General features: G+C 44.5%; 1 protein-coding gene across 1 annotated transcript in view; it reads right to left on the bottom strand.

Moving 5' to 3' along the window:
* LOC306924990 (dynein axonemal heavy chain 11) overlaps positions 1-25,495 on the bottom strand; it is a gene marked incomplete at both ends in the record, with an annotated part of 114,158 nt that overhangs the window by 55,441 nt on the left and 33,222 nt on the right. The window contains 22 exons of the mRNA XM_079503670.1: positions 2,507-2,669; positions 4,541-4,737; positions 5,402-5,563; positions 6,059-6,298; positions 7,001-7,103; positions 7,866-8,031; positions 8,493-8,700; positions 11,352-11,525; positions 12,007-12,138; positions 12,605-12,755; positions 13,069-13,217; positions 13,769-13,896; positions 14,122-14,254; positions 14,676-14,753; positions 16,812-17,006; positions 17,117-17,209; positions 19,328-19,466; positions 20,319-20,435; positions 21,320-21,465; positions 22,123-22,279; positions 24,367-24,527; positions 24,773-24,904. Coding sequence (XP_079359796.1) covers positions 2,507-2,669; positions 4,541-4,737; positions 5,402-5,563; positions 6,059-6,298; positions 7,001-7,103; positions 7,866-8,031; positions 8,493-8,700; positions 11,352-11,525; positions 12,007-12,138; positions 12,605-12,755; positions 13,069-13,217; positions 13,769-13,896; positions 14,122-14,254; positions 14,676-14,753; positions 16,812-17,006; positions 17,117-17,209; positions 19,328-19,466; positions 20,319-20,435; positions 21,320-21,465; positions 22,123-22,279; positions 24,367-24,527; positions 24,773-24,904 — 3,324 coding nt within the window. The remainder of the gene's footprint in view (positions 1-2,506; positions 2,670-4,540; positions 4,738-5,401; positions 5,564-6,058; positions 6,299-7,000; positions 7,104-7,865; positions 8,032-8,492; positions 8,701-11,351; positions 11,526-12,006; positions 12,139-12,604; positions 12,756-13,068; positions 13,218-13,768; positions 13,897-14,121; positions 14,255-14,675; positions 14,754-16,811; positions 17,007-17,116; positions 17,210-19,327; positions 19,467-20,318; positions 20,436-21,319; positions 21,466-22,122; positions 22,280-24,366; positions 24,528-24,772; positions 24,905-25,495) is intronic.

The following is a 25,495-nucleotide window of genomic DNA, read 5'->3' as shown; positions in this document are numbered from 1 at the left end:
AATGGAATGAAGAACCACGATGGAAACATGGAGTTTTGTGTGTTTTCACTCAATCAATGCCTAATCCTAACCTGAACGGTTTCCTAATTGTAAGCCTAATGTCTTTACCCAGGCACACTGGGAGAGTGACCAATATCTCACATCACACTATTAATGTGGTGATGCCTCATTGTATTCATACAGTTGGATTGTATTTGCGGTGAAAAATCATCCTTGTTTCGGAAAATAAACTACTGTCGCTTTGTTATAATTGCGTTCTCTGTGGATATAATCATGTGTCTAAATGCTCCCTGTAATGCACAGTATACGTTATATTTTCCTGGTTGTGAGAACCAGGAAATATCTCCTTGTGATGTCTATTCAAATTCTACTATAATTGTGGGGACATTTAGCCCACAAGTATGCACACACACACACACACACACACACACACACACACACACACACACACACACACACACACACACACACACACACACACACACACACACACACACACACACACACACACACACACACACACACACACACACACACACACACACACACACACACACACACACACACACACACAAACTTGATGCCAGTAGTCAGTGGGGTACTACAACAGCGAGATCTACCTAAACAACACCTCACACACATCATGAAGGGACATCTACACTGTTTATATTCAAGACAATTAAGGCCAATAAGGATTCTCCTTTAAACGGTTTACATTCAAGACAAGGCCAATGAGCATTCTCCTTTTAACCGTTTATATTCAAGACAAGGCCAATGAGCATTCTCCTTTTAACCGTTTATATTCAAGACAAGGCCAATGAGCATTCTCCTTTTAACTGTTTATATTCAAGACAAGGCCAATGAGCATTCTCCTTTTAACTGTTTATATTCAAGACAAGGCCAATGAGCATTCTCCTTGTAACCGTTTATATTCAAGACAAGGCCAATGAGCATTCTCAATGGATCAATGGATATACCACAAACTCCACGATAACACTTTGATCTTTAGAAGGCTGATTAAATGGACAATCATGTTAGCTTCATCGATAAGGTATTGAAATATTTCCCAGAGCTCTATAATAGCATCGGACAATCCTGCCTCGGTGTGTGGATGAGGAGACCAGAACTGGATCAATACGCTGGAGGCAGTGAGAAGGAGATATCGATCCTGAGGACTTCTCCTTTCCTGTGTGTGTGTGTGTGCGTGCGTGCGTGCGTGCGTGCGTGCGTGCGTGCGTGCGTGCGTGCGTGCGTGCGTGAAACCGTGATCTCCGTCAATTAATCCCAGCCATTTTGCATAATTTCTTTCTCACAGGACCAGAGTGTGAGTTTTTGTCATTTGTACTAATTTTGGTCAAAAGACACAGATAAATTCTGAGTCATTCCAGACTAGAGCTGCACTTAAAATGTGTGTATGGTAGTTTAATATGGGGCTAAACTATCTTGATAGTTTTAAATAAATGTGAAAATCTGTATTTTTTTTATACCAATGAAATAATCATAGTATCAATTCCCAAAAGTCTCATGTTTGGTTGTAAGCTATTCCCAACCTTTACTTTCAGGTCGTGAATGCTGTACTGTAGGCCTTGCTCAGTGATCTGGAACACTTCCATAGAGCAGGTGCCGTGACACCCTAGGGTGCTAAGACACAAGTCCAGAGGTGCCGCACTGCTGCAGGATACTTACGGTAGATAGTATTTAGAAATTACCAGCATCACTTAAGTTTTACCACTTAGACCCTCTATGCTCAGTAAAAGACACCCGAGTTGCACTGTACTTAAAGGGATAGTTCAGATTGTTTTAACTTAAGCTATATTAAATACTTGCCATTAATATAGTGGTTGCAACTGTATTAATTGATTGCCCGAGTCCCGTGGTGGGAGTTCTGCTCTGGTTTTGGTGAAATATTAAGTAGTTCCAGTCATTTTGTGGGGGGCACTGGGGACCACGCATTAAAAGTAAATGTATCCACAAAACTAACTTCATTTGCATTGTTGTTCATTGTCGTTCATTTTTGACCCCTCTATCACACAGAACTATGTGTTTTTGTGTCCATATCACTACACCTAAAAAATAGTTCCATGTGATAGAGGGGTCAAAGTTACAGGGAGAAATACGTTTGAGAACCACTGCCATATAGAGGACAGGTAGCTTACCTTCAGGTCATTAATGCCGTAGGCCTTGGTCAGAGTGATCTGGAACACCTCCAGAGGACAGGTAGCTTACCTTCAGGTCATTGATGCTGTAGGCCTTGCTCAGAGTGATCTGGAACACCTCCAGAGGACAGGTAGCTTACCTTCAGGTCATTCATGCTGTAGGCCTTGCTCAGAGTGATCTGGAACACCTCCAGAGGACAGGTAGCTTACCTTCAGGTCATTCATGCTGTAGGCCTTGCTCAGAGTGATCTGGAACACCTCCGTAGGACAGGTAGCTTACCTTCAGGTCATTGATGCTGTAGGCCTTGCTCAGAGTGATCTGGAACACCTCCAGAGGACAGGTAGCTTACCTTCAGGTCATTCATGCTGTAGGCCTTGCTCAGAGTGATCTGGAACACCTCCGTAGAGGACAGGTATGCAGCCAGACGGGTCAGACTCTGCTTGCCGCTGCCTCCCACCCCAACCAACAGGCCGTGACCCCGAGGACACTCCAGGATACGACTGATCCTACACCTGGTAACAAGTATACACTATATTAATATACAGTAATATTATACATTATTAAAGGAGAATACCGGACTAACTTTCTTACCTTAATCTGATGTTATTATAATATCCAATAAAGAGTGGTACAGGTGAAAAATTACATAACAGAAGTCAGAAGATGCCTCCTGTCCATTAAAATGAAGGAGGAACACATTTGATGACACACCAACCGGAAATTACATCGGAAGTTGCCCAATAGACGCTCTTAGACTGTAGAGTGGCACGCTCTGATATCAAACAATTAATTCTCCGTCTTTTGGCTCAATCTCAGCCCTGGGCACACAATGTAATTTACACATTGACTCCAAACTGGTGGACGAAAGTGGTGGCGCCTCACTGCCGAGCGGATCTGTTTTAGTGTGACGCATGTCCGTTTTGGCGTTCCATTTTAGATGGTAAATTATTAGTGTCAATGCTAGCGAGCTAAAATGAGGCCATCCTTGCTCTAGAGAACGCCAATGTTCCAATCGGGATCACCGGACAATCAGAAAAGACCTGCGTTTGATCGGCGTTTGGTCAAAACCATGGAAAGCGCCGTAGATTTAGAGTTATGAGCCTTTTCAGTCGGCCTATATTCAAGAAGTGAAAGCATGTGCGAAACACAAGGAGTCCGCTGAAGAAGGAAAGGCCAAGCAAAAAAATAAATAAAATAATTGATTACAGCTATTCCGTTTTATATATTAAAAAAGCTTATATGACGGAATCAGAAGCAGTTCATTTGTTAATCAAAAGGACAGAGATCTCCGTTCTGGGCCCTCAAGGTGTTAATTGATGTCTTTCTTGTTACTCGTTACATTTTCATTGTTTAATTCGCCGTTTTAAGACATACAGGGTTTCCATCAGACATAGTAGGATACGTCACATGTGGCTCCCATGTCTCCCAGTGCCCCGCTGCTGTTGGATCTTTGGACACTATTACAAACGATCACACTATTATGAGGCGGATTTTCATTAAATGGAACGACGATCGTGGCCGGGTGGTTCTTCAAAGGTTAGTGAAAAACAACGGCAGTCAAATGGGGATTACGATGAATTAATCCCGCAGTCAAACTGTTAAAAAAAAACTAAATTCTACCACAAATTACTGAGATGTCGATTCGCACAGGATTACTATTATCATAGGACGTCCGTGTTTGCTGAAATATGGTAGGTAATTAATGAAAAAACTAAATTCTACCCCAAATCACCGACATGGTGGATTCGCACGGGATTAAAAACGCAGACGTCCTCCGTGATTATTACAACCTGGGGTACCTGGGGTAATACTTGTCCTGTCCGAATAGGCCTCTTCTTGACTTGAAAAAGCCTGAGAACCTCTGCTGAGACATTCATGAGATACTCACAATCCAGGTTCACTGAACACTACTCACACATGTTGCATAGCGTCCTCAAACAGCACCAGGTTCACTGAACACTACTCACACATGTTGCATAGCGTCCTCAAACAGCACCAGGTTCACTGAACACTACTCACACATGTTGCATAGCGTCCTCAAACAGCATCAGGTTCACTGAACACTACTCACACATGTTGCATAGCGTCCTCAAACAGCATCAGGTTCACTGAACACTACTCACACATGTTGCATAGCGTCCTCAAACAGCACCAGGTTCACTGAACACTACTCACACATGTTGCATAGCGTCCTCAAACAGCACCAGGTTCACTGAACACTACTCACACATGTTGCATAGCGTCCTCAAACAGCACCAGGTTCACTGAACACTACTCACACATGTTGCATAGCGTCCTCAAACAGCACCAGGTTCACTGAACACTACTCACACATGTTGCATAGCGTCCTCAAACAGCACCAGGTTCACTGAACACTACTCACACATGTTGCATAGCGTCCTCAAACAGCACCAGGTTCATGGCAGCATTGAGCTCGTTGTAACTCTCCAGAGCGTCAGTGAGGACGCTCCGCAGCACAGCCCAGTCTCTGAGTGGGGTGTACATGCTCTCCTCAACCCCCTGCTGGCTGAAGTGGCAGTACAGAAGAGGCTGTTTGACCAAGTCCACATCCTCCACTCCCTGTGAAGACAGAACGTTTTCTTTTTTCTCTCTTTGTGTCTTGCAGGTTTCTGAGAAACTTTAACATCATCACACTTTGGCATTCGCCGAAGAAGAATTAAGGCCCAAGGTGCCAGGTGGAGACATCTAATTGGTAGGGGTGGGACGATTCACTTACCGATTCGATACGATCTTGATTCCTAGGGTGCCGATTTGATTTATATTGCGATTCTTAATTTAATTATACTAGTCCTTCTAGTCCTCTGAATATATGAACAGCAAATGATGTTGGCCAGATGGGGCAGTAGAGCGTACTCTCTACTGCCCCATCTGGCGGAGTCAGGTTAATATAAGGAAGTGTAGGCTACAGACAGAAGGGCGGACGGATAGACAGACAGAATGACTGACAGACATTTTTCGGTGCATTTATAGATAGATAGATAGATAGATAGATAGATAGATAGATAGATAGATAGATAGATAGATAGATAGATAGATAGATAGATAGATAGATAGGTCTTACTGTCATGAAAAAATGAACAAAACAAAACAAAACAAAATAAAATAAATCACGATTCGAACTTGGCATTAAAAAGTGTGATATTTGAGTGAATCTTTATTTTTTTCCTTTTTTTTGCCCACCCCTACTAATTGGGTCAGATCAGTCAGTGGGAAAGTGAAGCACCTCGAAGCATTGGTGCACGGTGTCCATCTGGAGCCTGTGGAACATCTGCAGGTCTCTGCCGTCCACCAGTCGGTCCGAGTAGACCCTGCTGGTCTCATGACACCACAGCAGCACCAGGTCCAGGCTGGACCTCACCACCTCCGGCCTGGAGAACAGGAGGCCCTGCACAACCCAGCACACAGTCAACAAGGAGAGAGAACATGTATTCTTCAGTGGAAGGGTAACATGGTTTAATCTTCTGTGATGTGCTTTGTCAAAACTGCTAAAAATAAATCGTTGAATATCAATTTATTATACTGTATTCCATTTTCCATTTCAGTATATCGTTGCTATCAGGCAGAAACCTCCATATTTTAACTTTTTGTGGGGTCTTTTGTAAATGAATGCCCTGCTTGATCAAACTACAGCATCACACAAAAGCATGAGAAGTAGCAGATCCACAAGCTTGAAACACGGCGTGATTCGACACATGTTGAGCTTGTAGATCTGCTACTTTTGAATTTGAATCCTGAAAAGTACGGTAGCGGTTTTGGACATACAAGGTTTCCACCCGACAGAGACGATATGTTATACCAGCGCTTCTCAAAATTCTCATGTCAAGGACTCTATCAAAGTAGCACAGGGTCAAGGGTCAAGTTCACACTACTGTAGTGTCACCTGGAAGACGCTGGACAGTTCCCTCAGGTTGAACAGGTAGTGGAACTTGAGGGCGGTGGGCAGGAAGCTGTGGACCACCCTGTGGTGAAGAGCGATGGAGGCCTGGACCACGGCCGCAGCTGCCCTGTGGACGCCGGCGCTGAACGGCTGCTGCTGCAGGTGACCGGCCAGGATCTGACCGTAGATGGACGTCTGGGTCTGAGCCGACGGGAAGTTCACGGCAAACACAGAGAAGTGTCGCTGTGAGGATAAAACAGGAAGTTAACTAGTGTTGTAGTCGAGTCCACCTAAAGCGAGTCCAAGTCAAGGCCAAGTCCGAGGGGGGCGGCGGGACGGTGTCGAGACCAGATTATCCTTTTCTTTCTTTCTACAGAAAACACTGTGAAAGCAGGCTGGCTAAACTCTGTTACTTAACAAGATAGCTGTATAAGCGCCAGTCAGACATCTTATACTGTTAATGTGAATGGACTCCTCATAATATGATATATATTGCATTGTAGTGTCCGAGTCAAGACCGAGTCAAATTATGTGCATGAAAATGTGGACTTGAGACCGGACTCAAGACCGAGACCGGACTTGAGCACTACAACACTGAAGTTAACACACACTGAGAAGTTGTCTCTTTGAGGAGAAAACACGTCTCAGTGTCTGCATCATTGCCAAGTCTGGTGTGTTTACATTACATTGACATGTGTGTCCCATCTAAATAAACAAATAAAGTTAGCGCGCGCAAGCGCACACACACACGCACACGCACGAAAGAAAGAAACTGAGATGATGACGTCATATTATATGCAGTGTTATATAAGAATCAAAAGAATTCCGTACATCTACAGTAAACCAATGCAAATGGCAATTAAAGTGAAATGGAGAGTAGCAGGCTTTTATGAAGCGAAACAAAAAAGTCTGGGGTTGATGTGGAAGTTTCCAGCAGTTAAATACCTGAAGTCTGGGGTTGATGTGGAAGTTTCCAGCAGTTGTATTCATACAAGCAACATACTGAGTGTTGTGTATGTCCTTCAAGGACAGCTTCTGTCTGTCATACCTACAAAACAACAGGATTTCATTTTGACAGAAAACTATTTAAGATGCAACAAGTGATGTGTCTTTGTTAGATATTCTGATAGTAATCATTGCTACATAGAGTGTTTGTTCAGTAACACAGGTCTCCCTGTCTCTCTAGCCTCGGGAACCACAGGTGTTTTGTAAAAAAAAAAAAAAAAAAAGCCTGGTCAAACGAGCCAGGAAAAGTGGGAGTGGGAGTGAACCTTGAATTCTGCTAATCAATAACAGAGGGGCGTCACTCCAAATTTGGTGACATCAGTGTTCTCTGCTGTGTTCTACCGGGGAGGGGAGTACATTTTCAGGTCGGGATACCGATTTCATCCAGTCAGGAGAGAGAACTCATACTGGAAACAGGATACAGATTAAACAAGTGGAATTGGAAGTGATGACACAAGCAAACAAACAAAAAGAGCAGATGCAATTGGAACTGGAACATTATACAATTGAAGCTGATAAATTAGTTTTCTCTCCTGATTGGATGAAATTGCTGTCCCAGTTGAAAATGTAACAAGTTTTCAGTAATTTGCTACTGTATTGAAGAAGATAAGAGAAGAAAGAAAAGAAAATACTGGATTTGTGTAATACAAATAATTTAAATTATATTTTTCATACATTTGTAAAATCATTTTGCGCTTAAAGAAACGGTGAAAAATCGTATCGTGAACCTAGTATCGTGATTCATTCAAATCCTATCGTGAGTTGAGTGAATCGTTATATTTGTAATCCAGATGTTTGTACTCACCAGTGTTTGTAGTCCAGATGTTGCCGTATAAGCGTGTGTGGCTGCACTGTGCCATAGCTGTCCACCGCTGGCATGTTCATGTCGTCTATGAAGTAGACCAGCTTCCTGTTGCCCTGCGGCGCATAGCTCCTGCCCGCCTTCTTCTCCAAGGGTCCCTCCAGCACCGCTAAGACCCCACAACACAAACAGAACTGCTAGAAGACAGACCGCCACAACAGCATAACATAACTGCTATATCTTTGTTGTTGGCATATATATATTTTTTGCATTCTGGAGCTTTTGGACCGGCTATTCTCAGCAAAGAGGTTTGGTGTATACGGGAAAGAAGAGCAGACCAAGTACCGAGCCAAAGGTCAAGTTTACAAAGTATTGATTGTTTTAGTTGTTAAATATCTGAAAATACACATTAACATGGATCCTGCTTCATCTCTCTCTCCACTAAGAGGCCCTTGGCCTGAAAAACATTGAAGACCCCCTGATGTACACAGCATTTAACAAACTGGAAAGACTTTTTCCATGTTCTGAAGATTACCACAATCTGGTACCACAAGATGGTGCTAAAGTTCAGTTGATGTGCGGCACCCTGATGCAGTCAGAAAAGAGACAAGAGGAGCAACGTTCACTCACTCTGGAGCATGAGGGAGGTGGTGTAGTAGTTGAACGGTACTCTGGTGGTCATGTGAGACGCTGCCGGCAGAGAGTCCAGCTGGTTCCTGATCAGAGCCGTCTTCCCCACGCCACAGTTCCCCACCAGCATCACAGGCTGTCCTCTCTGCAGCAGCAGAGACAGCAGGTAGCCCAGACGAACAGTCTCCACGGTGGGCACCAGGACAGACTGACCATTAGAGAAACAGAGGGGGAGATCATTAGAATCAGAGTCAAGTCTCTTTTTTTTCCTTTGTGCTTTTTTGTTTTACCACTTTTCTCCCCAATTGATTCCTCCCCACCCACTTGCTAAGTTGTCACTGCTGTTGTATCCTACTGACTCACCTGCCAGTGAGGAGCCCCCACCGGGAGGACGTAAAGCCTCCTCCCGGCTCCCGTCCAACGCTCCCCACTGACGGGCACTACCCCCGCCAGCCCGTAGGATTATGTTGTACGGTGACAATTATGCCCCTCCCTGCCCGGCTTCCCTCCGTCGAACACGGGCCAATTGTGTTCACATACTGTAGACGCCAAACAAAGCCGGATGCACCACAATGGATTCAAACCCACAACCTACAACCTCTGCAGTGGCGGGCAGGCACTTTAGCACTGCGACACCTGCGCCAGAATCAGACTCATCTTATTGTCACATCACAGGTTTACAGGTGTATAACTTGTGGGTGCAATTTGTTTTTGTGCAAGCTCCAATGTTTCTGTTATTTCCATAAGAGAAAGGGAAGAAGGGGGGGGGGGGGGGTGGCAACAGGTATGAGAGGGAGAAACAGAGGGGGAGATCATTAGAATCAGAGTTAAGTCTCTTTTTTTTTTCTTTGTGCTTTTTTGTTTTACCCCTTTTCTCCCCATATGATTCCTCCCCACCCACTTGCTAAGTTGTCACTGCTGTTGTATCCTACTGACTCACCTGCCAGTGAGGAGCCCCCACCGGGAGGACGTAAAGCCTCCTCCCGGCTCCCGGCTCCCGTCCAACGGGAGGGAGGGAGAGGGAGAGAGATAAAAAGAAAGAATATATATCTAAGTACCTGTGGTAAGCTGAGGTAAGACATATTGTTGAAGGGAAATCTAGGGCTGTCAGGATTACACATTTTACTTGACGATTAATTGTCACACGATTGATTGTGATTAATGGTTGAATTGTATTTTTGGCATTGAACATTGGAACATATGAACATACAAATGTATGTCTGTTGACTGTTAGTCTGTCTTAGGCTTTGTAATCAAAAGTTGTACTAGGGCAGATGTGACAAAAGACTTAAACATACAAAGAAATTACTGATATAATAAATTGTATACTTAACTTAGGAGATCTACAAGCTGCTCGTTTTTATATTTGAAAAGGTATTGTATGAAACATTTTCAACATACATTTTCGGCTAAATAATTGTAATTATCTCAAATAATTGTGATGATTAAGTAATAATTGTGATAGGTCTAGGAGACAAAAATACACAGTTATCCAGTCAAAGTCAAAGTCGTACGATTAGTCACACATGTTACCGCAGTGAAATTTGCTCTCCGCATTTGACCCATCTCTTGGAGCGGTGAGCCGCAGCGTGCGCCGCGCTCAGGAATCATTAGATGATTTGACCCCCAATCCAACCCATTGATGCTGAATGCTAAGCAGGGAGGCATTGCGTCCCATTTTTACAGTCTTTGGTATGACCCGGCCGGGGATCGAATCCCCGACCTCCCAGTTTCAGGGCGGACACTCTAACCACAAGGCCACTGTCATCCAGTGTTGGGAGAAGTACTTTTACTTAAGCAAAAGTAACAATACCACATTAAAAAACTACCCTTATATAAGGCCTGTATTCAAAAACTGTAACTTGAGTAAAAAGTACAAATATATTGCCATCAAAATGTAATTACAGTACGCAGTAAAAGTAGTCATGAATGGCAGAAATATGTACTCAAGTACAGTATCACACCACTGTTGTTATCTCGGCCTTTCTCCTGCGAATGTGATTTATTGACAAGACGCAGTTTGGTTCTTGTTGTTCTGTGATTTTATAATGTCTCCTATTTCCCCCTGGGCGCCATGACTATATTCTGTCATAATAGCGTCATTTGCTTGGAACAAAACCCCGCTAATTACACCCCGGCGGGAGTCTTTTAAAACGATCGCAGCTGCACGCCAGAGCGCCAGGGGAGACAACAGCGCGTGGGTGAAGAGCTCAGGATGCCTTCACCTCCACACACACTCTTCTTAGATGGCAATCACACACAGTGGCAAGCCTTTTATGTGTTTTACGGACCCCTGCCATGACCCTCATGACACGGCCATGCCCTCTCTCTTATAATTATTATGCTCACTGAGGCGTGCACATATTTTTAATATGACTGTTTTCAAAGAAGAAAGCTTGCGGAAAAGTGTCCACTCTCTTTGGAAAAGTTTGTGTGCACGTCGTGTCTAAATCGGCGGAGTTTTCGATCAAACATCGCTGGAGTTATATAGCATCATATACTATACTGTATACAGTATATGATGATTTTGGGTGTGACAGTACAGTACAGTACAGTAGAGGGACCCCCTGGGGACCCCCACACGGTAACTATGTCATTTCTCAACCGTTTCGGACGCAGGTCAGCTCGCCGGAACCGGCCCAGCCCCCTGGCCACGTTCCTGGGGGTCTGGATGTTCCGGGGACACCCCGGGGACCCCCACACGGTAACTCTGTCATTTCTCAACCATTTCGGACGCATTTACTTTTACATACAGTAAGTAAAACATTCGAGCACTTTATCCACCACTGAAGATAGATAGGTTCTGGTGAGATGATCTCACCTGTAGCGGTGAGTCAGGTTCTGGTGAGATGATCTCACCTGTAGCGGTGAGTCGGGTTCCAGCTCAAAGTGCCGCACGGTGTCGCTCCACGGCAGGAAGCGCCTAGTCAGCGGGTCCAGGAAGTAGTCGAACACGGTGCCCTGCGCCGGGAGTTTCACCGTCTTCATCTCTTTGGTCCACCACTGGCTGAACTCCACGCGGTAATCATATGCCTAGTGGACACAATTCCCATAGTCATATTTATTTTTACCAATTTTATTTAAGGGCAGGCCTATTTTCAGGCACCTTTTAGTCACGCTGAGGACCCATTTTTCTACGGCGCTCCAACGGTCTACTACATTATCATCATGTCAACGACACAAAACAATGACAATAACAAAACAAATCACAAACCTCTTACGATTCTTGCTGCTGTGGATACCTGAATTGTCCTACGAGGATCAATAAAGATCTTAACTCATTTAAGACCGAGGCCGATTCTAAAAACGCCTTCTAAATCCTGACCTAAGCTTTCTGAAAAACTTCAATTATTTATTCAAAAATTACAAAAAATGTACAGTATGCTGCTATACACTGTACATAGCAACAAGAACCTCAAAATCACCCTGTTGTGCTAAAGTATGTGATTTGAGCCGCTGGCCAGGTAAATTGCGCTGCCGTTTCTGGTAATAACTGGACAGCCACACTTAATACCTGATCTTGATGTAAGGCTCCTCCAAAAGCCCAGATGCAGGCGAAGGTGAAGTATGTCTCATAGAGCTCCCTGGGAGACTCAGACGGGATGTTTGCTGGGGTCAGCAGACAGTCCAGCAGAGCACACAGCGTCTGAACAGAGAAAACAAAAGTCAAGGACCCCCAAATTGATATGCATTTGGCCACAGGCCCCCCATGTGAAAAGGTTTTGTGCCAGGGAGGGACCCTTAGAAGAGAAGATTTATATATTTTTTAAAAAACATTCTGTTCTGAGCGGAACAAACTAGCTGTTAAAAAAAAGAGAGAAAAAAAAAACATTCTGTTCTGAGCGGAACAAACTAGCTGTTAAAAAAATTAGGAAAAAAAAACATTTTAAAGTCTTATGATATTTATTCAACTAAAACTAGACTAACCCTAAAACATTTCAGATGACTAAAATATGCGTGCCGCCTTAACCCTTATACCTAAACCTATTAGCCACATTTTACTATTATTTAAAAACATTTTAATCAGCTAGCTAGCAGATCTACATCGCCACGTAAGATAGGGCACCAAGACCAAAACTAAATAAAACCACTATTTTAGTCCAGGTTTTCACCTGGACCATGGAGTTCTCTGGGATGGGAGTGATGGTTTTGAAGGTGCTCCTCATTTGCTCGATGCAGCGAGGAAGGTACTTGTCAAACAGGATGATGAGGTGGGCTCTCTCTGTCTGACGCACGCGGGTGTCGATCCAGCTGGCAACGTAGCTGAGCAGCACCAAACAAGAACAATACGTTACTGGAATCTGAATCACTTTCTTAAACACATTTATATAGAATGTGTCTTGGGACTATATTGGTCAGTTTCACAGTAAATTTAATAAATAGTTAAGGCTCTACATTGTGTAATTATTGCTATAGAGTTTTTGCTCAGTAACAGGGGTCTCCCTGTATCTCCAGCCCTTTAATACTGCCTCATGTGTTCAGTAAACAGTGAGTACTGTAGGTGTGTGTGTGTGTGTGTGTGTGTGTGTGTGTGTGTGTGTGTGTGTGTGTGTGTGTGTGTGTGTGGTTGACTCACGGGCTCCATCCCACGTCCTGGGGGTTCACACAGAGGATGCCGGCGCGGGACACGGTGGCGGGCGTGGCCGACCTCAGGTGACTGACCTCAAACAGTAGCCGCATGGACGGGGTGAGAGGCACGCGCTCGTTACTGGCCAGAGTCAGCACCTGAACACACCGCCGCGCGGTTAGGAATGCAGTATTCTGACATCAGTGCCACTAGACGGCGCTATACCCCCCTGGGTCACGGCGTTATTTTTTGTATTGGATGTTCCATAGGGGAATCTTAGATCGTGTCATTTGTGAACTGTGTTCCAGAAATCAACCTGGTGATTTTACTCATATGCATCAACTGATGGTGACGCAGTACTATTTTCTCCGAACACAGACGTTATCATAATATAATATATCATAAACGACACAGTCACATACCTGACAGAATTTGTCTGAAACACTGAAACACGTGGAAGACGATCGACACTCCGAGTTTGCTCCCATCTTTTTTTTAAACCCGCTCCCCGATACGTAAAAAAGTGCCCTGCTTGTGTTGTACCGTATGTATACATGCATGTAGTACAGTTAAAGCATTGTGTAATGTGTGTGTGTGTGTGTGTGTGTTGTACAGCATGTACAGTATGCATGTTGTACCCAGCATTGTTGTGTATCGTAGAGTACAGTATGTTGTACATTAGCGTACGTGTGAAGAGGAGGGTGGGCACCTTGTTGTCGTCCATCACTGTATTGAGTGATTCAATCCACATGGGATCAATGTCTCCGTCCAACACCATCCACTTAGGACCGCTGTGAGCCACGCTGGCCTGTTCCCTCAGCAACGACGACAGCAGGCCTGTGGAGTGGAACGTCCACCATCATTAGCAGGGATGCTTAACTGGCAACTGATCTTTCATCAAAAGTTCTCATCTATTGGAGCCTTCTGTTATGACATTTAAAAAAAAAAGTTAAAGTATACAGTACAGTATTTTTCTATACTGTAAAAGTTTTTTCCTGATTTTCGCTACACAAAGTATCAAATAGTGGTTTGAAGTAATTCCAACGTTAACTCATTGTTTACCATCTTTCCACTCTCGGGTGGCAGGGTGAATGAAGCCGAACAGCTCGTCTGTTTCCACAGCCTTCGGGTTCAAGTCGCACCAAACAGGCTTCCTCTTCAGGTTGGCGTACGTTTTGTTGAGGACGCGTAATATCTGCTCAAAACCATAAGCATTGTTTTTACATTTGATTAATTTTACAAATGAGCGGCCAAATATGGGCCACATTTTCTTACATTCAAGGCCCAATATATCTACAAATGCTACAAAACCTGTGATGTCCAGTTATTTTATTTAAAAATGTAGGGGTACATTTTGGTCACAATTAATGATGTCCGGTGCATGTTCAAATCATTATAGCCTATACTTTACATTATTTCAAACCATTTTCCAAAGCATGTATCTGTATTCTATAATGTTTTCAAATACATGTAGTGCAGTAAAAGTACAATATTTGGATCCAAGATGTAGTGGAGTAGAAGTAAAAGTATTGGAAATTGGAAATACTAAATGTACTTAGTTACTTTCCAGCACTGCATAAGGATTTAATGTTGAACACAAAGCAGGCTGTTCTGACCTGGCTCTTCCCAGTGCCGGCGTTCCCGATCACAAAGACAGAATGACGGACGGCCAGCAGCTCTTCCAGCTGCACCACCTGGCAACATTAATGAACACACATTCATAACCAAACTGCTAGGCTGTCTGACTGCAAATTACAGTTGGATTTTAACATCACGGACCAAACCGGCTTCGTCGGGCAGAAACCTCTTATCTCCATATTCTAACTGTTTTTTGTTGTTGTTTTTTTTAGATTAATGCCCTACTTGTTCACACTACAGCGTCACACAAAAGCATCAAAAGCAGCAGATGCACAAGGTCAAAGCACGTCGCTTTGTGTCCAGTTCTGAACTTGTAGCTCTGCTACTTTTGCTACTTTTGAATTTGAATCCTGAAAAGTTTTGGACCTATGAGGTTTCCATCCGACGGGGATGATTTGCAGATTTTCCTTGTTGATTTATCGTTGTTGTGAATTATGATTATGTGTTGGGGGATTGCGGTTTTGTGTTATTTTGGCCAGTATTATGTTAATGATCTGGTGTCAGAGAGGGTTAAGTTATGTGTAGGTGGGTGGCACTCAAACTATCACTGTTTAGTTTGTTTTTTAAGTTGGACTGTTTATCCATTTCTGTTTGTCCTATTCAAGACTCAAGTCTATATAATGGAATGGAATGTGCATTGATTTACTGGCCACTCAAGTACAGTAAGCACTGGTTGATATGAACTGCATAGTGTGTCTTTTCTGGTCCAAACAGAATATGAGCCATCTACACATCAAACTCTTTTAGAATGCATGTGTATAAGTTACTCAAAATAATCACATATCGGCCCTTGAAGTCCATTATTTTCTCAGGTCTTATGACCTGCAGTTTGTTTAACAAGTCTGGTGTAGAGCTCTCCACGATTCCGAGACCCGTAAGGGTCCCGATTCGTGTTTGACCATAATCACTCAGACCCGGGTCGGTTCTGGTTCCATTATGAGTGGATCCGAGAAGACCCGTGCTCAGCAATGATCAGTCGAGAAAACTAAGTGCTACAGTGATTATACTGACCTGGGATCAGATTACTGCAGTGCAATATATACTGTATGAGGAGAAAAGTTGAGCTGCGTGTGCTGTCACATTAGTGAGAGTGGATAGAGCACAGACTCAAGGTGTATCAAAATATACAAAAATGTGCATGTGGCAATGTGGCATGTGTGACCGTGATTCCTTTTTCATCTCGGTGAATACATGCAATATAATGTCATTGTCTCCTGTAAGCCGCTACATAGATAGGTTTCATTATGGAGTATGACTCTTAACCCATTTAGGCCTGACGTCGAAATAAAATAAAAACGTTCGCCCTGAGAAAGAATATATACCTATTCAAAGATTTGTGCCGCATTTTTACGGAGACCTACAAGTTCATTGCGCGCCACTCGGTGGTGCGCTATGAGCTTGTAGATCTGCTATTTTTCAATAGCTAAAGTATAACAGAATGCTTGAAACACCAAAAGGCGTTCCCCCCAAAATGGGTTAATATATTCTAGCCTGTTAGAATGGCATTTTAGGTATGCTGGGTCCATAAAATAATGTAATATCTCTGAATAAACCAGATCTCGGAAAGAACTGCACAAGTCCGGGTCACGGGTCCATCCGGGTCCAAGTCCGCCATTTTAAAACAGAATCACCGGCTCATTAGGGTTCAGGCCCATCATTTTGGACCCGTGAAGAGCTCTAGACTGGTGTACAGCTTGAGAAATTGTTAGTTAGAAAATGTGTTTCCCAAACCATATAACCCTATCAAATGCTAGGCAGCTACAGTTCATGTACAAAGTAGAGTGTACACACGGACCTGAAAAAGGGTCCATTTGTACACTGTCAGATTTAACCCATTCTGTACGGGAACCCCTTTTGGTGTTAGCATTATGTTATGCTTTAGCTATTGAAAAATAGCAGATCTACAAGCTCATAGCGCGCCACCGAGTGGCGCGCTACGACCTTGTAGGTCTGCTATTTTTGAAAAGTCGAAGAACGACTGACATAGAAATATAGCTTTTTCAGAAAACCGTCAGGATGTATAAGACATTTTTAGAATCTGATCTCAGGTCAAAATGGGTTAAATGAACACTCAGGATTTGATGTGCACTAGTAACCAGGTCATGGCAGACCACCTTGAGAATGAACGCCTCCTCGGGCTGCAGCCGGAGCTCCAGGGTGGTGCGGCGGACGGCCTGTTCAAACTCGGGGTCTCTGTTCCTCTCCACCAGCAGGCCTGGGAACAGGTCTCCCAGCAGGCCCAGGAAGATGGTCACGTCCTCTGTGACAATCTTGGGCATGTTGAAGTCCCTCAGAGCACGCATCAGCACCTGCAAACACATGCAGGACCACGCCAGCATGTCAGGGTGATTCACGGCAGTTGTGCAGGTGACATTATGTGGCATAGATGGATCTGATGATGGATTGATGTGACAGTGACCTGGTCCTCTGGTCTAGTCTTGTCCCCTCTTCTCAGCGCTCCTGCCACCACCAAGACAGACTTCACAGCACGAAGGCCCCAGTCATAGTGGTCCTGAAAGATAGGCACAAGTATAATATTCCATCATCATTCAAAATATGGCTGGTAATGAAATGATTTACTATTAAAAGAAAAGTCACACTGAATGCAACACTCAAGATCACAAAGGTTGTGCAGAATTAGAAGTAATTTGTAAGAAATAAAAAAAAAAGAATGCTCATTCAGGAGTGTGGCAGGAGTGTGGCGTGTGCATTCACATCCCTCTCATTCAGAAGTGTGCTGTGTGCATGATGCACATCCCTCAAAGTCAAATGTATTTAATGTTTCTGTTTGACCATTCCTCCTATCTGTTTGGACAGGAGCTCTCTACATAATGACTGTGTATAGGGTGTAGTCTCAGGGTGTAGAGGTAGCCGGGGAGGCATACCATTTTTCGGTTTCTGATCCAGTCGGGAGCGGAAAGAGCTTACGCCATGTTGTAGTCAGTGTCACTGGTTTGTAGTCATCAGTCATTCCTTCCGGAACCAGAATTACCCAAAATAATTCGCCGCGATCAAGGGCGTCATAATTTTAGGGCCTACCCAATAAAACCCTTGATGCGCCGTATGAATCCGACAAGTTTCTTCAAGTACTTATTGGAATAGTTTGTTTAGTATATCCACCTTTTATTCCAACTCAAAGCGACTGGCGAGACTAAAAATAAACAGGGTGGCGATGCAGAAAAAATAAACCTGAACCACCTTACTGGAATCAGGGTTTTTTGTTTGTTTGTTTGTTTCTTTCTTTCCGGTCTAAACCACAAGGATCACACAGGCAATTTTGGAACACAGACCAGGCTTTCCTCCGAGGTGGAAAGTCTGGTGACACGAGGTTAGTGCAGAGGGTTGTGAACTTGTGAACTATATACCGCCACCATCTGGTCGCGTACACGGTGATAGATAGATGATAGATATTGATCCCACTGGGGTAAATCAGTCGCCCTGAGGCAGCACAGTTGTTAACCGTATCACTGCCACCTGGTGGACGCAAGAGCCAACGCTTGACTGCCGACCCGGATCTACTTGGTTTCAGTGTGTTGCACGTCCGTTTGTGGCGTCCATTTTAGATGCTAAATATTAGCGTCAATGCTAGCGAGCTAAAATGAGGCCATCCTTGCTCTAGAAAACGTGTTCCAATCGAGATCACCGGATAATCAGAAAAGACCTCCGAACATTGAACATGTCAAAACCATGGAGAGCCCCGTAGATTTAGAGTTATTCAGCTTCGGCCTGTATACAAGAAGTAAACGGCAGTGCTGAAGATGGAAAGACCAAGCAAAAAAAATCAATCAATCAATCAATTGATAGTCACGAGCAGTTAATTTGAGTTACAGGGTTACAGGTAAAGCGGTAAGGGGAGTAGGGAAAGAAAGTGCAGCAGTCGTATACAGCAATACAAGGCAATAAAAATGTAATGAGAAGTGCCGTCAAAACAGAACAACACTATACAATAGTATATACCTGCACTATGTAGAGACAAACAAACAGGGTGCAGACTCTCCAACAGTAGGTCGGAGACACATTTTTATGGGTCCCTTTATTTTTTGTTACCAGCTCAGTGGCCTTGTGGTTAGAGTGTCCACCCTGAGACTGGGAGGTCGGGGTGCAATCCCCGGTCGGGTCATACCAAAGACTCCCTGTTTGGCACTCAGCATCAAGGGTTGGATTGGGGGTAAGTCCCTGCGACATACTAGCGTCGTGTCCAGGGGGTGTACTTGTACATCAAGCTGCCTCACGCTACAGAAACAGGAGATAGGCTCCTGCCCTATGGGCCCCATGGCTCGGCAAGGCTACTTACTTTTTTTATTTCCTACATCATTTTGGTTTTATTTTATTATTATTTCAAAACATTCCCAAAAAAGTTCATTAAGTTCATGAATAAAAAACAAAATTCAATGCTTTTTTTCAGTAATTTCATGAAGAAATCAAAGACAAATCTAAGAAATTCCATAAATTAGAAAACAAATAAAGAAGTAGTGAAAATAGCCGATCTACAAGCTCACAATGTGGCGTGAAGCTTGTAGATCTGCTATTTTCACTAGCTTTGGTCCCGGGCAAACATCTAATCTATCTTTTGGGCAAAAAGGTTTGGGAACCACTACTCTACACTGTAGAGGGTGATGATGTACAGTACCTGTTTAGACAGCAGTTCTCTACACAGCGTGTACAGGGTGATGAACTTCCTGGCCAACAGCTTGGCTCTCAGGAAGCCTTCGGCCACCAGCATGATCTCACAGATCAGCTCCACGTCCGGCACCACCATGGCACAGGGTCTGAAAAGCAGGACCAATTGGACCATCATCACATATCGTTGCTGCCTCCATATTTGTTTTTGCTTTTTGTGTTTGATTTACAATTTAGGCATTTGGCAGAGGCTCATAATCCAGAGTGATTTACAGTAAATGGTAAATGGTAAATGGTGCATTTATATAGCGCCTTTATCCAAGGCGCTTTACATAGATTGTGCATTACATTCACCCATTCACACACACATTCATACACCGATTGCGGCGGAAGCCATGCAAGGTACCAACCGCAGCACATCGGGAGCAATTTGGGGTTCAGTGTCTTGCCCAAGGACACTTCGACATGTAGCCAGGAGGAGCCGGGATTCGAACCGCCGACCCATGGATCATTGGACTTGCTCTACCTCTTGAGCCACAGTCGCCCACAGTCGCCCACAGTAATCAAGGTAAACACGAGGTAATAAATCAAACGCTAAAGAAAAATCTATAATCTGTACATTGAAACTAAAAACACTATAGGATGCAGTGGCTGGGGGTGGCAGTGGCTGAGGAGGTAGAGTGGCCGCTTGGGAACCGGAAGGTTTCCCAGTGCGATCGCGGTCTCCCCCAGAGTTAGTGTTGAAGTGTCCTCGAGCAAGACTCTACTACGCCGGCCTGGGCCATGGCTCAGTGGTCCAGGCACCTTGGCTGGTAATCCAGTCTGGCAGTGTGCGCGGGTTCGACTCCCGATCCCGACGGCCTTGTCTTCCCCCCATCTCTCTCCCCATTTCCTGTCAGCCTACTGTCTGTCCTTCATAAAAAATATAAAATAAAGCCAAAAAAAAAAAGACTCTACTACGCCCATGTTTTGTTTTGTATGGTTTTGCCTTCACTCCCAACCTGAACAGAGCCTTGAGGTTCTCTGGGAGCTCCGTCCGGCCTGCGTAGCCGGGGTTCATGGTGATGAAGATCCCTACGGAGGGTTTCAATGAGATGTCTTCTTCCAGGAACAGGAAGCTGTGGTAGGAAACATAAGACAGCTTTATTTTTAGAGAACATTTCAACTAGCCCGACACTCAGCCTGAATTGTCATTTCACTCCATTATTCATTCCGAAAGCCCTCTCAGTGCAGCCATTTTCTGAGACAAGGCAATTCAATGGGCTTACTGCTTTACACAGAACTTCAAGCAAAGAAAACACAATTATACAATGACATTTGGACTACATAAAACAAACCTCAATCACAGGCAGTGGCAAACAGAACGTTTTAGTTGTGTAACGTTCCAAGAGTGGCAGGCTTGGCAGCAGACCTGCAGTTTTCTGGGAGATTGTTCCAGATAATGTCCGTGGTGCATAAAAACTAAATGTTTTTTTTACGGTAGGAAAACATTCAAATCAAATTCCTCATGTTCCTCATGTTATGTCCTGTTTCACTTCGAAATACGCCAAGATACGAAACTTTGTTACTCTCGAAGGTATTTCAAACTGCTATTTTTCAAGTATTGTACGTTTGCCTGTTGTATCTCCTATGGTACCACATCAATACAGAATGGAATTGTGGACAAAATCTTATTCAACAACAACAAAATATAGAGGGTATGCGCATGTATAAAGTGAGTGGCAAATCGAGTGGCAAAGTGAGTTTAACGTCCTTTAACGTTGTTTAATGCAATCAGATATGTATGGGCTGTCAATGTATGTATGTTTCGGCCACTCAATAGGCGCTCCCGCATAACTTCCGGGTATGATGATGATGTCACGCGCATACCCTCTATTCTAGGTTTTGGGTCTGAGAAGCTAAATCTCATCAAATAGTGGCTCAATAAATGCCAAATAAATAATGGGCCTCGATATAAAAAGGGTTGAAAAGCACTGTTGTAGAAGAAGTGACAGTGACGTACCGTTTCTTCTTGGTGCGTATGGCGTCCTGTATGGTCTTGACCTGCACAGCCACCACTGACAGAACCTCCACAGAGATCCTGTTGAACTCGTCGAAACATCCCCACGCACCGGTCTGTGTCAGGCCTTTGTAGATGTTTCCAATGGACTGAAAATCATACCAGAATGCAGAAGAACATTAGACCAAGAACCCCATATATATTCCAGAATTGACAGAAATATGTGCTTAGAGAAAGAATAATTATCGTAAATGTAAAAGCAAACTGAATCATGTGGATCACAGGATCTATTCTAGAGCATTGTTTCCAAACAGTGGGTTGGGACATTTCTGGGTCACGGAACAATTTCTGGGGGTCACGACTCGAGTAAAAATCTAATTTATTTTCCTACATTATTAGAAGAAAAAAAACATCCAGCCTAAGTGGAGTTAGGAGGTTTTGTCCTTCATTGATAAGAACAGCTGACCCGGGTGACCCCCTCTGGTGGAGTTAGCTGGTTTGGCGGATCATTTGAGGACCCAATAGCTGGTTTTGTCAGAAGCGCATTTTAATACTTTCCATTGGTTCAATATTTTTTAACTAACACACACACACAGACGTAAACGGGTGTTCAATAGCGTTGATTTATAAAAAGAAAAAAAAAGAAAAGAAAAAATGTATCATATATATACTGTATACAGTATATACATATACGCTGTAGAGCGTCTGCAAGACTTAATCTAGACAGACACAAAGACAAACAGACAGACTAGACGGCTAGACCGCTGCAGAGTCTAGTCTAGTATTTCATATGGTGTGAGCCTGACCTTGTAGTCCATCTGCTCAGAGCAGTTGAAGACATACACCATGACCCCCAGGGCTCGGCCCAGGTCCTTAGTGGTCTCCGTCTTCCCCGTCCCAGCAGGGCCGGCCGGGGCTCCGCTCATCGTCAGGTGGAGAGACTGGGTCAGTGTGATGTAACACCTATACAGTACACACAGTAGAGACTGGGTCAGTGTGATGTAACACCTACAGTACACACAGTAGAGACTGGGTCAGTGTGATGTAACACCTACAGTACACACAGTAGAGACTGGGTCAGTGTGATGTAACACCTACAGTACACACAGTAGAGACTGGGTCAGTGTGATGTAACACCTACAGTACACACAGTAGAGACTGGGTCAGTGTGATGTAACACCTACAGTACACACAGTAGAGACTGGGTCAGTGTAATGTAACACCTACAGTACACACAGTAGAGACTGGGTCAGTGTGATGTAACACCTACAGTACACACAGTAGAGACTGGGTCAGTGTGATGTAACACCTACAGTACACACAGTAGAGACTGGGTCAGTGTGATGTAACACCTACAGTACACACAGTAGAGACTGGGTCAGTGTAATGTAACACCTACAGTACACACAGTAGAGACTGGGTCAGTGTGATGTAACACCTACAGTACACACAGTAGAGTCAAGTCCTCTACCTGTCTGTGAGGGGTATGATGACCAGGCGGGGGGGGGGTGTTACCTGTCTGTGAGGGGTGTGATGACCAGGCAGGGGGTGTGTGTTACCTGTCTGTGAGTGGTGTGATGACCAGGCGGGGGGGGGTGTTACCTGTCTGTGAGGGATGTGATGACTAGGTGGGGGGTGTGTGTTACCTGTCTGTGAGGGGTGTGATGACCAGGCAGGGGGTGTGTGTTACCTGTCTGTGAGGGGTTTGATGACCAGGCGGTAGGGATGGGTCCGATTTATCGATTAATCGATTATCGTTAACAGGACCCGAAATCGATTATGAAAATTAATAATTGATAATTGATTTTTTTTATTTTTATGAAAATCTTTTGGAAAGGCAATATTGTCATCCAAACAGGACAGGGCTATAGGCCTACCAAAGTGTGCCTGGAATGTGTCTGTGTAGCTGCATGAGGAGTGTGAGTCATTGAGTGTGAGTGGAGATTGATTCCAATCAAGATACATGTTTGGAGGATTTAGCAGGTGTTGGGAATTTACCTAATCAGGCCTAGGCTGGGGTTGCTATGGTGATCAATTGGCTCAACACTGGTCCAGGGACCACCAGTGGTCCTCATTTAAAAGATGGAGTTAGTAACCAAATGGACCCTTATTAACTCTCAAGAGTTAAAATTATTGTTAAGCATCTACATCAGGTGTTCCCAAACTTTTTTGACTTGGGTACCCCTTGGGGGGAAGAATTGTTTTATTTGTAGGGTTCATTAAAAAAAATATATATATTCTTTTCTTTTTTTGGGGGGGGGGGGGGGGCTTATCGATGTATCGATTAATATTGAATTATGCTAATCGATTTTCATTTTTGACACATTTACACATCCCTACCAGGCGGGGGGTGTGTGTTACCTGTCTGTGAGGGGTGTGATGACCAGGCGGGGGGTGGGTGTTACCTGTCTGTGAGGGGTGTGATGACTAGGTGGGGGGGTGTGTGTTACCTGTCTGTGAGGGGTGTGATGACCAGGCGGGGGGTGTGTGTTACCTGTCTGTGAGGGGTGTGATGACCAGGCGGGGGGTGGGTGTTACCTGTCTGTGAGGGGTGTGATGACCAGGCAGGGGGTGTGTGTTACCTGTCTGTGAGTGGTGTGATGACCAGGCGGGGGGGGGGTGTTACCTGTCTGTGAGGGGTGTGATGACCAGTGGGGGGGGGGGGGGGTGTTACCTGTCTGTGAGGGGTGTGATGACCAGGCGGGGGGTGTGTGTTACCTGTCTGTGAGGGGTGTGATGACCAGTGGGGGGGGGGGGGGGGGGGTGTTACCTGTCTGTGAGGGGTGTGATGACCAGGCGGGGGGTGTGTGTTACCTGTCTGTGAGGGGTGTGATGACCAGGCGGGGGGTGTGTGTTACCTGTCTGTGAGGGGTGTGATGACCAGGCGGGGGTTGTGTGTTACCTGTCTGTGAGGGGTGTGATGACCAGTGGGGGGGGGGGGGTGCTACCTGTCTGTGAGGGGTGTGATGACCAGGCGGGGGGTGTGTGTTACCTGTCTGTGAGGGGTGTGATGACCAGTGGGGGGGGGGGGGGGGGGGGGGGGGTGTTACCTGTCTGTGAGGGGTGTGATGACCAGCCGGGGGGTGTTGCCCAGGTACTCGTAGGAGTAGAGGAATTGAGCGTCACAGATGTTAGCGTAGCAGTGCTGCTCTGTGTCGTCCCAGCGGTGACGCAGCTGAGACAGCCACCTGAATGCCTGGGAGCTGGTGACCTGGGGAGTAAGAGACACGTGATCTATCAACCAAAGACCTATTCTAGACCTGTTTCAATACCCATTCTAGTCAAAGATTATCTCTTTAGTTTTGTCAACGTTGACAACCAGGTTGTTCTCCTGGCGCCATTGTGCCAGGTTCTCCACTTCTCTCCTGTAGGCTGTTTCGTCATCGCTCGTGATCAAGCCTATGGCTGTGGTAGAGAAGTAGAGTAGAGAAGGGGCCTCAGAACACATGATCTAACCTTTAGACTGATGAGGTTGGACACCACGTCTCTGGCGTGGACATCAATGGTACAGACGGTCATGATCTTCTGTCTGTCTCCAGAACTCAGATCTCCCAGCAGCATGTTGATCAGCGAGTTCAGCTGGACAATCTGGGTAAGTAAAAGAAAGTGAGGGTGCAACAGTTAGGGCTTAAGTGTTTAATCAGTATAAACAATTTAGTCGATTATAAAAGATCTATTAGAATATTAATTATTGCCTTCCGGCTAGGGATGTAAATAAAATGTTGGGGCATGTGGAGTTTGCTTTGGAGATGCCCAAACTGCAAGTGAGGAGTCTGCTATTAACAACACGAGATAAAATAAGTAATTTTTTTATTTTTTATTATCATAAATATTATTCTCTGGTATCGGTATTCGGTATCGGTATCGGCTAACACAGAAATTGTGGTATCGGGATCGGATCCCGGGATCGGATCGGGAACGAAAACCCTGCAACTAAAAACAAGAGGTACAAATTCTCATTCATACCTACTTCTGGAATGACTGGAATGACCTGCAAACGACATTGAAGCCACATTGGTACAGTTGAGATCGTATTGAAATTTGTCTTAGCTTTTTATTTGAAAACCTATGTATATGTATGTATATCTTTTGTGTTTCTTTTCCTGATCTTCTGATGTATTGTGGTGTTTTTTCTATTTTTTCTATATGATATTGTATTACTCGATGACACTGAAAATG

The sequence above is a fragment of the Electrona antarctica genome (assembly GCF_951216825.1).
Source record: "Electrona antarctica genome assembly, chromosome: 6".
NCBI classification, from domain to species: Eukaryota; Metazoa; Chordata; class Actinopteri; order Myctophiformes; family Myctophidae; genus Electrona; species Electrona antarctica.
Note: the sequence above shows the minus strand (reverse complement) of the source record. Positions and strands in the feature narration are given on the sequence as shown.